At 54.3% G+C, this 15638-nt stretch overlaps 1 protein-coding gene across 5 annotated transcripts; it reads left to right on the top strand.

Annotated features, from left to right (window-relative positions):
* The first annotated feature begins 695 nt into the window (after positions 1–695).
* HSPBP1 (HSPA (Hsp70) binding protein 1) lies at positions 696–12964 on the top strand. Of its 5 annotated transcripts, none has more exons than XM_081807325.1 (8): positions 696–862; positions 1298–1504; positions 3379–3583; positions 5784–6008; positions 8495–8650; positions 8767–8863; positions 9388–9499; positions 12632–12964. In XM_081807325.1, exons 2-8 carry the CDS (start codon positions 1301–1303, stop codon positions 12716–12718), a joined length of 1086 nt encoding a protein of 361 aa, XP_081663451.1. In that variant the 5' UTR covers positions 696–862; positions 1298–1300; the 3' UTR covers positions 12719–12964. The 5 variants fall into 5 exon arrangements, with proteins under 5 accessions (XP_081663451.1, XP_081663450.1, XP_081663449.1 ...); XM_081807324.1 differs by having other exon boundaries at positions 698–862; positions 1207–1504; XM_081807323.1 differs by having other exon boundaries at positions 701–862; positions 1210–1504.
* Positions 12965–15638: the final 2674 nt, after the last annotated feature.

Raw genomic sequence — 15638 nt, 5'->3', positions numbered from 1 at the left:
GCTTCCAGAAGGAACACAGCCCTGCTCACATCACAGAAGCGCCGTTTTGGACTTCTGACCGCCAGAACTGTAAAATAATAAATCTGTGTTGTTTTAGGCCACCCAATTTTTCATAGTTTAAAGGCAGCAATAGAAAACTAATACGTTAAAGGGGCGCCTGGGTGGCGCAGTCATTAAGCATCTGCCTTCGGCTCAGGTCATGATCCCAGGGTCCTGGGATGGAGCCCCGCTAGCCCCCTTTGACGGCTGGGGAAACTGAGGCCAAGAGAGGGGTGAGGTGGGCCAACAGTGCTTACATCAGATACGAGGAGTGAGAACCCAGAGCTCCAGTCAAAGCTGGGCTAGGGGTCCAGGTGGAGGGGAAAAGGCCCGAGGGTGAGGGACCCGCACGACCTGCAAGGAGGGGTGGGGCCTAACGGGGAGCGGCCCGCTCACCAGCACGGGGCGGGGCTTAGGGGCGGGGCGGGGTCCAGCTGGGAGAGGCCGAAAGGCCTAGAACAGGGGCGGAGCCTGAGGTAGCAGGGAGGGGCGGGGGCATGGGTGTGGGCGTGGCCCAACCGAGGAGGAGCCAGACTGCGGGGGCGGAGCTTGCACGGAGGTCGGGGGGGCGGAGCTCATTAGGGGCGGGAATCCAGATCGCGGGGCGGAGCTTAGGCCGAGCGTGGGCGGGGCCGGGCGCTGTCCCCGCCGGGTTAAGGCTTCAGAGTCTGGCACGCGCCTCAGGTACGGCCCAGGTTGGGAGGGTGCTCCGGAAACTTCCGGGCGAGACTTGCGTATTTCCGGTCAAGATGGCGGCGCCCACTAGAGTCAGGTGCGGGCGACTCTGTCTTTAGTAGCGGCGGCGACTCGAGGCCCGGGGAAGGTGAGGCCCGGGGAAGTGAGGTCCTCCCCGCTTGGGCTCCCCTCTTTGGGGAGGAAGGAGGAGATTTGTTGCTAAGACGTCCAAAAGGAGGGCTTGTTGCTATGGAGGCCCGGCAGTGGGGTTGCTAAGAGACGGGAACGCATTTAGTGGAGATGGGGGGGTTGCTGGTTGCTAGGTGGGGTGGGTGGGGCCTGTTGCGAGGGGGGGAAGGAGGGGCTTGTAACTTTGGGGAAGGGTCCGGTTGGTATGGAGGAAGGAGAGGGGGCTGTGGTTAGGGTGGGTGCGGGCAGAGTGGTTTGGGGTCATGGGGGGCTCGGAGCTTCCCTAAAACGTCACCTTCTCAGCAGACCCCCAGGAGTCGACCCGTCAGGACGCCAGAGCTACCTCAGCGGTGATCACCCCCTACCCCAAACACATTCTTCCCTTCACAAACAGCCCATGGCGGACCAAGGCTCAGGGGGCAGCCGCCTCCCCCTGGCGCTGCCCTCAGCCTCCCAGGGTTGCTCATCAGGGGGCGGCGGCTCCTCGGCGGGGAACTCGGGCCATCCTCCGCCCCCGAGAAACCTCCAAGGCCTGCTGCAGATGGCAATCACGGCGGGCTCCGAGGAACCAGACCCCCCTCCAGAACCCATGAGTGAGGAGGTAAAGATGGGGACCCAGCGCAGTGGGGGGAGGGGTGCCCTGGGCAGGGGTGGAGTCCAGGGGTGAAGGCAGAGTAGTAGGCTGTATTTGTGCTATCTGGGTTATTGTAGACTGAAGGTCAGAACTCACAAGTGCCCGGGAGGGCAGATCCCTGCATCCCAGCACCGCGCTGGGATGCACAGTAGCTTCGTGGTAAAAAGGAGGGAGGGTTCTCAGAGCCAGGCAGACCTGGTTTCAGCAATATCCAGCTGTGTGACCTTGGGCATATCGCTTCATCTTTCTGAACAGCAAGGTCTTTTTGTTTTTTGTTTTTTTAAAGATTCTATTTATTTATTTGAGATAGAGCGCGCACAAGCGGTGGGGAAGGGCAGAGGAAGAGGGAGAAGCAGACACCCCGCTAAGCAGGGAGCCCAAGGTGGGTCTCCATCCAAGGACCCTGGGATCATGACCTGAGCCAAAGGCAGACACTTAACTGACTGAGCCACCCAGGTGCTCCTGAGCAAGGTCTTTATTTGCAAGCTGATGGTGATAATAAGAGTAATAGTGGTACTTCATAGCTTTTTTCTGAGGATCCACACAGTGCCAGGTACAGAGGCAGCAGGCTGTTCTCATGAAGCCAGGTGTGAATTCAGGCTTTGTGGATGGCTGACTGTGTGACCTTGGCATGTCACAACCTTTCTGGGCCTCAGTTTTTTCGTCTGTGAAGTGGGGATGACAGTAACACTCAGAGGGTTGTCTTGGAGATGAGTAGCAATATCTGTTATATGTGATGTTTAGCTGGGTTGGTGTTTCCATTGTATAAAACATCGTGCTAACCCAGTGACATCCATGATTTCATTGAACCTTTAGGACAATGAGGTAGGAACAGGCACAGAAAGATTAACATCTCGCCCAAATTGTTCCAGGACTATGACTACAGAGCCCGCATATTTGCACTAACAGGCCCGGAGGAAAAATAAAGTTCAGTGGTCAGCTCTCAACTGTCATCTTACTTGACCTAATAGGCAGCATTTGATTACTGGCCACCTCCTTGATTTCTTTCTTCATTTGGTTTCTAGAACAACACAGTGTCCTGGTTTTCATCCTCACTCACTGGCTCTCCTTCCCGTTTTTTTCTGTCGGCTCTTTCTCATTCCCCAGCCTGTGAATGATGGCACACACCAGGGCTCTTCTCTTCCCTACCTGTGCTCACTTCCTTTGTGATCTCATGTCGTGTTGAGACTTTACGCTGACGACTCTCAAGTTTATATCTCTAGACCAGTGGTTCTGATTTGATTCCCCTCGGGACATTTGGCAACCCGTGGAGACATGTTTCGTTGTCCCACTCGGGGTCGGGGGTGGGGTGGGCTACTGGCGTTTAGTGGGTAGAGACCAGGGATGCTGCTCAACATCCTACCATGTGCAGGACAGCGGCATCCCCTCCCCCCGCACCCCTAAACTCTCCAGCTCAGAGTGTCAGTAGACCCAGGGTTGAGAAAGCCAGGTCTAGGCTGGACCTCCTCCCTGAGCTTCAGGCAGCCTACTCAATATTTTACCTTGGGTGCGTCATAGATCCCTTGAACTTAACACGGTGGAAGATGAGCTCTAATCTCTACTCCCCCTGCTCCACACCTGCTTCTCGTACCGTTTTCCCCATCTCCTGGTTGCTCTGGACAGACCTGGGAGTCCCTTCTCTCACACCCCATAGCCAGTCTCCGTAAATCTAGTCCTTAGAAAATTGTCAGTGGGAAAGACACTCAGTAGGCATCTGTTGACTGAAGGAACAGGGAGCTCTCAGATGTTGGCTGTTATAAGTAACGAGTGTTATTCACGGATTCCTTATTGACGGAGGTTTGCTTCCTTCCCCCACCCTCCTGCCCTGTCTTATACGCCAGAGGCGGCAGTGGCTGCAGGAGGCTATGTCAGCTGCCTTCCGGGGCCAGCAGGAGGAAGTCGAGCAGATGAAGAACTGCCTTCGAGTACTGTCCCAGCCTACACCCTCCTTGGCTGCTGAGGCTGACCTGGCCGCCGACCAGCAGGAGCGCGAGGGGGCCCTGGAGCTGCTGGCCGACCTGTGTGAAAACATGGACAATGCTGCAGGTACACCCAGGCCCACCTGCGGCTGCCCCTTGGTCTCCCTCTGTCTCTTCCCTCCACCTTAGCCCCACATCCTGCTGTGGCTCAGCTCTTGTCCTTTCTCTCGGGGACCACACCATCAGCCTCTTCCCCACCCTTCCACCTCCAGCCTCTACCTGTCTAGTCTGGCTCCAACTGAGGCCCCAGCTGAGGCTGCCCTGTCTTCCTGCTTGGTCCCCTTGCCATCAGGAGGGGACCTTCTCTCACCCCGCCCACCTGATAGCAGGTCTACCTCCCTGACGTTCTCCAAAACTGGTCATTTCTCCCTAGTCTCTGGGCATTGCACTGTCACTCCCTAGAATATGAGTGAGGAGGTGCTTCTGGGCGGCATGGTCAGAGAAGGCCTCCCCAAGGGGTGCCATTTGATCAGAGACCTGAAGCGAGTAAGCGGGTTATGAGATCAGCTCTGGAATAAGGCATTCCAGGCAGAGGGACTGGCCAGTGCAAAGCCCCTGAGGTGGGAACCTGCCTTGTATGTGCGGGAATAGCAGTGAGGCCAGCGTGGCAGAGTGCACTGAGTGAGAGGCTAGAGGTAGGAGGTGATGCTGAGTGTGCAGGGCCTTGCAGGCTGAAGCAGGCGCTGTGGGCTTTGTTCTAAATGCCGAGGAGCTGATAGGAGGACGGCATTCCCCTTTCTTTTGGAGGGACGTGACGTAGCCATTGAGGGTGTGGACGTGTCTCCTCTAGGTGTTTCATATAGAATATGTGAGCGCTTGCGACTGGCTTCCCTGAGTTTGATGTTTTCGAGGTTCTCCTACGTGGTAGCCTGTATCGGAGCTTTATTCCTTCATATGGCTGATACTCCACATGTCGTTTATCCGTTCTCAGTTGATGGGCATTTGGGTCCTTTCCCCTTTGGTTATTGAGAATAATGCTGCTGTGAGCTTTGGTTCCTGCTTTCTGGGGTTTGGGATATTTACGTAGCAGTGGACCTATGATAACCCTGCGTCTGACTTTTTGAGGAACTGCCGAGCTCACCAGTACCACTTTATTTACAAGAACAGGTGGTGGGCCATAGTTTGCTGAGCCCTGATCTAGAGGATGTTCTGATTGTCACAAAGATTGGGGGTCAGTACTAGCATCTAGTGGGCTGGAGTCCGGAACCCTAACCCCCCAAATGCTGGTCTTTTTTTTTTTTTAAAGATTTTATTTATTTATTCATAAGAGGCAGAGGGAGAAGCAGGCTCCCCGCTGAGCAGGGAGCCCGATGTGGGCCTCGATCCCAGGATCCTGGGATCATGACCTGAGCTGAAGGCAGACGCTCAACGACTGAGCCACCCAGGCGCCCAAGACATGCTGGCCTTGGAGGGACCCCTGGTTGGGCACCTGATGGAGCCTGCACTTGAGGCAGGCTCCCCCCGGTAGCCAGCCTGCCCCTCCAGCCTCACCTGCTGTGTTCGTGTGTGAGGGCTGCCATAGCCTCGGGGGCTGAAACAGAAATGTATTTTCTCACGGTTCTGGAGGCTGGAGGTCTGAGATCCAGGTGTGGGCGGGGCTGGTTTCTCCTGGGCTCGGTCTCCTTGGTTTGCAGACAGCTGCCTTCTCCCTCTGTCCTCATGTGGTTTTCCCTGTGTGCCTGTCTGTGTCCTGATGTCCTCTTAGAAGGACACTTGTCTTACCACCTGGATTAGCACCTACCCTGAGGACCTCACTTTACCTGGATGATCTTTTTTTTTTTAAATATTTTATTTATTTATTTGACAGAGAGAGACACAGCGAGAGAGGGAACACAAGCAGGGGGAGAGGGAGAGGGAGAAGCAGGCTTCCCGCGGAGCAGGGATCCTGATGCGGGGCTCGATCCCAGGACCCCAGGATCACGACCTAAGCCGAAGGCAGACGCTCAACGACTGAGCCACCCAGGCGCCCCTACCTGGATGATCTCTTAAAAGGCCCTGTCTCCAGTCCCGCATCGGGCTCCCTGCTCAGCGAGGAGTCTGCTTCTCCCTCTGACCCTCCCCCCTCTCATGTGCTCTCTCTCATTCTCTCTCTCTCAAATAAATAAATAAAATCTTTAAAAAAAAAAAAAAAAAAAAAAGGCCCTGTCTCCAAATATAGTCACATCCTGAGGCACTTGAGGGGTTGGGCCTTCAACATGCGAATTTTGGGGGGGTGCACAGCTCAGCCCATACCAGCTGGACTCTCGTGTCCCCTCTCTCTGGCACAGACTTCTGCCAGCTGTCCGGCATGCACCTGCTGGTGGGACGGTACCTGGAGGCAGGGCCCGCGGGGCTGCGGTGGCGGGCGGCCCAGCTCATCGGCACGTGCAGCCAGAACGTGGCGGCCATCCAGGAGCAGGTGCTGGGCCTGGGCGCCCTGCGCAAGTTGCTGCGGCTGCTTGACCGGGACGCCTGCGACTTGGTGCGCGTGAAGGCTCTCTTCGCCATCTCCTGTGAGTGTCTGGGGCAGCCGGGGAGGGGCGGATGGAGAGGGGCCGTGTTGGTTCATTTATTCCCATTGCCAGTGAAGACTCGGTGCTGGGTGTCGGGGACGGGGTGGCGAGCTGGCCAGCCCCTCACTAGTCGGACAGCCAGCTCCTGATGACGCGGGAGTGCCGCCCAGCTTCAGTGCTTCACGCACATCAGGGTCCTCGGCCTCCGCACTGTTGACGTTCCTCGTGGTGAGGAGGGGCCCGGCCTGTGCATGGTGGGGTGTTGAGCGGCACTCCGGCCCCCACCCGTTAGAGATACCAGTGGCTCCCACTCATGCTGCCCTCCTGGGGGGCAGATGCCGGGACGGGGATGAGGCCAGCGCCTGTGGGGCACTCTGTCTATGCCAGGCCCCACGCCAAGCCCTGGCGAGTGTGTTAACTTGGTTAATCCACACACACGGCTTCTGAGGTAGGGAGACCGGATCCACGTGGAGGAGGGACCAGGCCAGTCACCTAGGCGAGAGTCCGGGGCACCCTGCAAGGTCATGCAGATGTGGGGTTTGAGCCCAGGCAACGTTCTTAACCGTGTGCTGGGCCCCTGTCAGTGTGTGTGCCGTGCTGGGGGCCCCCACTGGACTGTTTCCTCCTCCTTAAATCAGCTTTATGGAGGTAGGATTCACAGGCTGTGCTGTTCATCCTTTTCAAGTGTACAGTTCAGCGCATTCACTAGCTTGTGCAGTGGCGATGATCACTGTCTAACTCCAGAACATTTCCATCACTCCCAGAAGAAGCCGCATTCCCGTTAGCAGTCCCTCCTCACCCCCTCCCTCCAGCCCCCGGCAGCCAGCAGCCTGCTTCTTGTCTCCATGGATTTGCCTGCCCTGGACGTGTCCACCACGTGCCCTTTTGTGTCTGGCTTCTTTCACTGAGCATCATGTTCTCCAGGTTCATCTGCATTTATAGCTTGTACTGCTGCCTCATGCCTTTTTATGGCTGAATAACAGGTCATTTATGAAGGGGCCACGTTTTGTTTACCCGTTCATCAGTTGTTCAGTGGGACATCAGGCGGCGTCTGCCCCTGGCTGTGTGAATAATGCTGCCGTGAACCACGTGGACAAGGTTCTGCGTGGTCGTGTGTTTTCCTTTCTCCTGGGTGTGCACGCCTGGGGTCGGAGTTCCTGGGCACTACGGCAGCCCCGTGGTTCTCTGAAGTTGAAGGAGAACCCGTTTCTTCCACTCCCAACATTTGTGACACCGAATGTGTGTGTGGGGCTTACAGACGACCAGTTTTCCAACTCTCTGGATACCTGCCGGGTGATCTACAGTCCCATTCTCTTCCATTCTGGTGCTGACTCCTGGGGGTTGGCACATCTCCACAGGTTAAGGGCTCAGTTCTACGAGATGGCCCCTGCTTCAGACACCCGTCGAAAGTTTGGGCCTTCTGGGGGCGCCTGGCTGGCTGAGTCCATAGACCGTGCAACTCTTGATCTCCGGGTCCTGAGTTCGAGGCCCATGTTGGGTGTAGAGTTTAACTTAAAAAAAAAGAAAGTTTGGGCTTCCTGTAGTTCCTAGTTACTGGCTCTGTATGGGGCGTTCCCATGACCCCCTCCTCGGGTTCGATAGTTTGCTAGAATAGCTCACAGAACTCAGGGAAGTAGCTGTGTTTAGTGGCCATTACAAAGGATACGGATGAACAGCCAGATGAAGAGGTGCCCAGGGCGAGGTCTAGAAGGGTCCTGAGCGCGGGAGCTTCTGTCCCTGAGGAGTTGAGTGTGCCATCATCCTGGCACACACATGTGTCACTCACCCAGAAGCTCTCTGAAGCCCACCCTTTGGGGACGTTTATGGAGGCTTTCTCATGGAGGCATAATGGATTGTTAAGTCCACCCCCGTCCTTCTCCTCTCTCTGGGGGTTGGGAGATGGGGCTGGAAGTTCCAAGCTTCTAATCATGGCTTGGTATTTCTGGTAAGTACACCCCATCCAGGAACCCAGCCAGAGTCCCCTCACTGGAACAAAAGATGCTCCCATCACCCAGGAGATTCCACGGGTTTTAAGAGCTTGGTGTCAGGAATGGAGGCAGAGATGAAATACATATTTGTCGTGTCATGGTGGCCCTGGGAAAAGGAACAGGGAGGCTGGAAAGGAATTCTGGCAAGAGTGAGAGAAAGAGTCCTGGAATGGGTGGCATCTGGAAAGTCATGTCCAAAACTGGGGAGACAGGTGGACACACAGACTTCGGGTGGCTCGGCCACAAAGGGTAGACAGACAGACTCAGTTCCCCAGAGGTACCAAGAGCCAGAGTGGGATGCGGGAGGGATGGGGCAGAGTTTTCTTCTAATAGCTGACATTAATTACATCTCAATAAAAAAAAATACTTAAAAGTTAATGCTTATGAAGCACAGGCCTGTCGAAGTTGATAGTGAGTTTGGTGAAGGTGGTGATGATTCTGGTGAGGGTGGTGACGGTGACCTTGAGGCCCCTCCCTCTCTCTCGCCTCCACCCCCAGGCCTGGTCCGGGAGCAGGAGGCTGGGCTGCTGCAGTTCCTTCGCCTGGATGGCTTCTCCGTCTTGATGCGGGCCATGCAGCAGCAGGTGCAAAAGCTCAAGGTCAAGTCGGCGTTCCTGCTGCAGAACCTGCTGGTGGGCCACCCCGAACACAAAGGTGGGGCGGCCAGGGCAGGGGGCCCAGGGACGATCCCCAAGGGAGGGTGGGGAGGAGGGGAGTGCTTGGGGGAGGGATGTGGACTGCCCCTCTGACCCCCAAGACCCTTCCCCCAGGGACCCTGTGCTCCATGGGGATGGTCCAGCAGCTGGTGGCCCTGATCCGGACAGAACACAGCCCCTTCCATGAGCATGTGCTTGGAGCCCTGTGCAGGTATGCTGGGGCCTCTGAGAGGACGAGGCCCCGGGGCAGGTGCCCCTGCCTCTCGGGCTGACACCCCTGGGCTCCAGCCCACCAGCCTCCTCCCCTCTAGGATTCAGGACTTTGGGCCTTTCCCACGGAGGGGGCAGGAATCATTGTGCTGGAGCTCCCTGAGCATTTGTTTCTTCACGTGTCAGGGGCTGACCCAGCAGCCTGGAAGGAGGGGGAGAGTCTCTCTGACCCGCACACAGGACCAGCTGATTAGCATCTGGAAAAGATGACAGACTGGAGCAGCCGCTCGAGCAGGTGGCAGCTCCAGCGTGCGGAGTGGGCTCCAGGCCAGGCTCTGTGCTAGGCGCCTTGTTTTGTACAAGTCTCCTCGTAGGCCCTTGGGGGGTGGGCCTGTATTGCAGACGGGGAAACTGAAGCCCAGTGTCAGGAGCCGCCTTGCCCGGGCTCCTGGGAGAGCAGTGGCCGGGGTGGGGGGCAGCCCCATGCAGAGGGAGGTCCCAAGGATTGCTCTCCTGTCCCCGCAGCCTGGTGACAGACTTCCCCCAGGGTGTGCGGGAGTGCCGGGAGCCTGAGCTGGGCCTGGAAGAGCTCCTCCGTCATCGCTGCCGGCTGCTGCAGCAGCACGAGGAGTACCAGGTAGGCCAGCAGGGCCTCTGCGCTCTGCGCGTCGGGCATCTGTCTCCCCACCATCCGTTCAGCAGGTGCCTCGTGCCGTGTCAGCGCCACAGGCCGGCGGGAGAACGAGGAGCTTGGGGCGTTTTAAGGGGTTCACAAAGTCATTTATTTATTATCCATGTTTTATAAGTATTTACCTCCTATCAGATATTCAATAATTATTTGATAAGTCAACGGTAAAAGGCAACCCGTTAAATAGTTAAATAAAAATAAATAATTAAGTAGATAATGAGTAACAGGTAAACAACTCAGATGTTTAATTAGACGATAAGTAACAAGTGATAAATAGCAGTGCATTAGATATTTAGATCGGTAACAAACAAGTAATAACTTATAATTAGATCATCAGGAGCGCATACGTCATAAAGAACGACTGGTTGAATATTCATATAGTTTAGTTTACTAAACGGTTAAGTGGGTTAGCTGGCTGATGACGAAGTACTGCCCAGATGTTGGTGCCCCCCTCCCGGGACATCTGCTCGACTCAGTCCATTCCTCCGTGACACTGTCGAGCGTTTCCAGAGAGGTGCAGGGAGTGAGGAGTGGGGATGACCGGGAGAGGCACACTGCCCACCCCCAGGTGCTTGCCCCGACCCCACCGTACGGACAATGGATGTGCGCACCTGTGGGGTTGTGGGGTGCTCGGGGCCCCAACCTGGCCTGGGGCTCCAGCCGGGGAGCGTGTCTGTTGTTGCTTGCTCTACTGGTGCATCCATTCCCTGAGCTACTGGTGTGCCAGACCCTGGGCAGGACCCACCTGGGGAGGGAGGCCTCATGCGAACTGACCAACACTCCTTTTTTTTTTCTTCCAAAAAAACTTTCACAACTTTGTTAGGGGTATAATTGTCATATAATAAACTCCACTTACTGGAAGTGTGCCATGTGAGAAGTTTAGACACGTGGACACACCTGTGGAAACCTCATCCTTCCATCCCTCCATCGGTCAGGGGCGGCTCACCCACGCGCCAGGCCCTGAGCTGAGCGCCGGGGATTTGGCGAGGAGCAGAAGGATCCGGCCTTGGTTCTCACGGGGCCCCGGGGGTGACAAACACACAGAAGGACGTATTTACAAATACACACCTAGTGTGTGTGTGTACGTGCATGTAGGATACAGACAGTATTTCTATCTGTGTAATTTAACGTTCTGTTCTGCATAGTGTGACAGCAGGAAGTTACGACTCCGGTGAAGGAGACAACCTGTGAGGGGACAGAGAAGGTTGGGCGGTGGTATTTTCCGCACGGTGCTGTATTCGTTTCCAGCAGCTGTCATTACCACAGACTGGGTGGCTTAGCAAGAAACGCATTGTCTCACAGTTCTGGGGACTAGGAGTCTGAAGTCAGGCTGTCGGCAGGGGCAGCTCCCTCTGAAGGCTCTAGGGGAGAATCCTTCCTCTTCCAGCTGCTGGTAGTTGCTGGCAATCCTTGGCATTCCTTGGCTTATCGATACACCACTCTGGTCTCTTCACATGGCCTTCTTTCCTATGTGTCTGTGTGTCTATGTCTTGGAAATCTTTCCAGATACTTAAATAGAGGTCTGCTTTAATTTTTTTTTTTTAATTTTTTTTTTATTTGAGAGAGAAAGAGAGCATGAGTGGGGGAAGGGGGAGCGGCAAAAGGAGAGGGAGAAGCAGCAGGGAGCCAGACGCGGGGCTTGATCCCAGGACCTCAGGATCATGACCTGAGCTGAAGGCAGACGCTTAACCCACTGAGCCACCCAGGCACCCCGAGGTCTGCTTTAATTTTAGCATAATTGAATAATGCAGTTGGCATGGTATTCTGTAAGGTGATTCTATTCATGACTTAGTCCTCTTTTGTATTTTTGTAGGTAAATTTAAGAATTAAATTTCATGAACGCTTTCTCGTGAAAAGGTCCTGTGGTCATGTGGCTCAAAATTCAAGATGCATAGGAGGGTAAAGTGATTAGTCTCCCTGCTGCCCCCGTCCCTAACCACCCAGTACCTCCCCCAGTTCCGTACGTGGCCTTCCTAAGATAGTCTGGGCACACAAGCAAATGCGTGTATAGATTCTTCTCTTCCTCTCTCCCTTTTGTGCAAAATCTACCTGTCCTGACCACTTTTCTACGCCTTGCCTCATTCCCTTTCATAACATCTCAGGGAGGGGTGCAGAAGGAGCATGTTTTGTGTTGGCCGTCATGGCTTTTTCCTGTTTCCTTTTATAGCTGCAAGGTAGGTCGCTTCTTTCTTGTCATGACCCCTCTTAATGGACACTCTGGTTGCTGCTACCAACTCTGCTAAGAGAATAACCCTTTACTTCTGTTTCTTTATATGTGTGAGAATGTCTATAGAGCAATTTCCAGAAAGCGAAAAGCTGGGTTAAGGTAGGTTAAAGGTGAACTTACAGAGTTAAGGGCCCTTTTTGCTAGGTATTGCCAAGTTGCTCTTTATAAAGGTTGAACCAGTTGTCACTCCAACCATGAGAATGCCCAAGGGGACCTCAAGCCATTGGACTTTTTTTTTTTCAAGCTGATTGGTGGAAAGTAGTATTCTAGTCCAGTTTACATTTGCGTTTCTTCCATGAGTAAAGTTGGACAGCTTTCCTTTCTTGTGAACTGCTCATTCATATCCTGTGCCCATTTATCTACTGGGTGGTGGTTTTTGCAGTTGATTTATTAAAGCTGTTGAACTATTAAATATGTTAGGCTTTTCTGACAAGTTGCACATTTTTCACCCCAAATTGTTTTTCTTTCATTTTTGTTTCTGGCATCTTTTTGCCATGCAGATACCTTTTATGTTCATGTGGTCCAACCTGTGAGTGCTTCTTTCTTGGTTTCTGGGGTTTGTACCTGTAGAAGGGGTTTTGATTTTAAGTGGGGATTAGTAGGGGTCGGTCATACTGGGTAGTTAGAGCCCAAGGAGGCTGAGGTGAGGACAGACCAGTGGGGTGAGATGGCCTCTGGGAGACCCCCGTTCTGGTTCCGTAATCCAGGCAAAGGTGAGAAGAGAAACAGTGAGCCATGGACCTCAGCAGAAGTCAGAGAACCCTGGGAGGCTTCTGGGGCAGGCAGTGAGGAGGGAAGAGAAGCCATCTCTGGGTGCAGAGCATGCTGGAAGCAGGAGCCCGCTGCGCACTCAGGGCTCCCACTCTTGTTCCCCCAATCCAGGAGGAGCTGGAGTTCTGCGAAAAGCTGCTACAGACCTGTTTCTCCAGCCCGACGGATGACAGCATGGATCGGTGAAATCCGGCGGCTTATCACCCCCTCTCCGTGGGAAGCCCAGGCGTCCTGCCTCCCAAGGGAGAGCAGGGCCTTGCTGGTGCGCGGCCAGGGCGTGCCAGCCCGTGTCTGCTCAGCCCCTGCAAGGGGCGCTGAGGAAGGCGCCGGCTCCTTGGACCCCACCCCTCACGCTCTCACTGCGTTCCCCCTTCTGTGTCCACACTGTTCTTCTAATAAAGGTGTTTCTCCTTCAACTCCTTCACTGCGGCCTTCATCGCCTCTCTGGAGGGTGCCTGGGTGGGAGGGGCACAATCGTAGCGGACCTATGGAGCCATGGAGGAGACGGCAGCGGGCGGAGCCTGGACATAAACGTGCTGCTCTCTACAGTCCAGAGCCCTCGTGTCTCATCTTCTCAGCCTCTCTTGACAGGGAGGGTGGGGGACACCCGTCCTTCGTTTCGACTCACCCGTTGTCTCCGGCTGCTCCGTTTGAAGAACCCAGGCTACCTGCCCTGAGGCGGGAGCCATGTTATCTCCCAGCATCCCGTGCAGAGGCGCGTCATGTGACTCCACTTCAGCCAGTCAGAGCCCACCGCGGGGGCTTCTGGGGCGCTGGTGCTGAGAGAAGGCGGGAGCAGGTGCAGGTGCCCTGGGTTGTGGGCCTTGTTCCGACTGCAAAGCCCTGAGCCGTCTCCAGCCCTCTCCGAGTTTGGGGCGGTGAGACAGGCCTCCTTTCTTTTCGTAAATTCCTTGTCAGTTTAGCTAAAGGGGGCTTCATCATTTGCAACCAAGGCTCCTGGCCAGGGCCGTTTTTCACGCGAGGAATCCGAGCCCAGGGTGGTTGAACCGTGGGCAAAAGTTCACAAAGCCAGATTTCAGACAAAGCTGTGCTCCTCCTCCCGTATTCTGGCTTCCTAGCTCCATTTGATGTAGAAGAATTCTTCTCATGTGGAATTTACTCGTACTCCTGGGATTTGGGAGGGACCAGTTATTTTCACCCAAATTCAGGATAAAGCGAAAGGTAGCTACAGGATCCGAGAATTGGAGATCAAGTGTCATCTTTATTACTTTTAGCACCGATCAGAGGAAGTGGCTTTAGTCTTGCTGCTACCACACCCCAGCATTAGACATGCTTGCCTGTCTGGTCACAGCACTGGATAAGCACAGGCCTTCCCTTGGGTGCAGCAGGCCAGACACTGGGCAGGCTGGCTCTGAGAGAGGGAGAGCTGGAGTGAGCCACGATGCCCATCCAATCTGGCAAATTGTTCCTCAGCCCCTGGGAGGGGTGGAGAGGCCAGGAGAAAGACACTAAGCGGCTGAAGTTACTCCCTATGGAAATGTGAACAATGGGGAATGGGTGTTCGCACCAGACACTTTAAGAAGCCGCTTCCAATTTTTTTTTTTTTAAGATTTATTTGAGAGAGAGTGTGTGCCCACGCAAGCAGGGGAGGGGCAGAAGGAGAGGGAGGGAGAGAATCTCAAGCAGACGCCCCGCTGAGCACAGAGTTCAACCCAGGGCTCCATCCCACGACCCCGAGATCATGACCTGAGCTGAAACCGAGTCCCATGCTTAACTGACTGAGTCACCCAGGCGCCCTGCCCCTTCCAGTTCTAATGCACGTAACAGTATGGTCAACCTGTGAGTTCTGATAGGGTGGAGACACAGATTTCAGTCCTTAAAGCTCCTGCAGCTTCCAGGTTCTTCCAGACTGACCATGTCAACTTCTCAGGTTTCATTTGGTGGTTGACTATGGCTACACCCCTGTCCCTCAGTTCCTGAATTTATGTGTTAAAATAATATGGCAACTGTGCAATCTATTGGCGGAAAAAAACCAAGCAAAATGCTGACTAAAAGACAAAAGAACGTGACAGAGGAAAAGGTGACTCAAGGAACAGAAAGAAATGCCTCCCCCTTGCTTCAAGCTGAATAACAATAGGAACCTGGGCCCATTTTAAAATAAAACCCCACAGATGAAAAGGTAAGATTGGCAAAACTAAGGAAACAGAGGACTGTGGTAGATTGTTCAGGAAATACTTGCTCCTTCCCATTCCACCTCCATAAGAGCACTACACTTTCCTACCCCATGGGGTGTGCAGTGTAAATGCCTGTCCCGTGACTCTGGGCTTGATCGTGTGACTTGCTTTGACCAAAGGATGGTAGCGAGGTGAGACAACCAGGGACTTGAAATGTGCTAACAGATGGGCTTGACCTCAGGTGCTTCTGCCTTTCCTTATGAGATGGTGTCCTCGGTAGCCTATGGTGCCAGAATATGAGAGACCTGGGAAGCAGATCCAGCCTTGCAGAACCAGCCTTGTCACCACCCTTCACAATGGCAGCTCCAAGCTGTGAACCTGACCCAGGCTGCCCAGGTGGTGACCGTCACACGGCAGTAGGTAGCTGTTACAAGGACCAAAAAACGTCCCATGCAACAAATACACTGGAAATAGCAAGGCCCAGAAGAGACCTATGATTATAAGTGGATACAGGTGGAAATGACAAAGATCGTTAAAGCGAGGAGAGAGAAGCTAAGATGTGAAGGACAAATGCATAATTGGCATCATTGAAATGGAGAACAAACTAGTACAGGAAAATGTACTCAACCATACAATTCAATAAAATGTCTCTGAAATTAAAAAAAAAGTAAATCTGCTGGTTGAAAAATGGAAGCTGAGTCAGTACACGCACTCGCTCGTCTGATCCTTACGGTGGGCCTGTAACATGGGCATGGGGGACATGAAAGCTGGGGACACTGAAGCAACAGTAAGACAAGGCCCGGGCGAAGGCGTGCAGGTGGGACCGAAGTCAGCCTGCAGTCGAGAAGGCGTCAAGAACCGCGCGGGATCGGAGCGCGGAGCCTTGGCCGGAGAGAAAACACGGTGTAGATTACCCAGGAGCTGGACCCTGGAGCCAAAGCAGGACTATAATTGG

Source organism: Leptonychotes weddellii, chromosome 16 (genome assembly GCF_054177405.1).
Source record: "Leptonychotes weddellii isolate Sample4059 chromosome 16, ASM5417740v2, whole genome shotgun sequence".
In the NCBI taxonomy this organism is placed as follows: domain Eukaryota; kingdom Metazoa; phylum Chordata; class Mammalia; order Carnivora; family Phocidae; genus Leptonychotes; species Leptonychotes weddellii.
The sequence above is the reverse complement of the archived record's forward strand: the minus strand, read 5'-3'. Positions and strand labels throughout refer to the sequence as shown.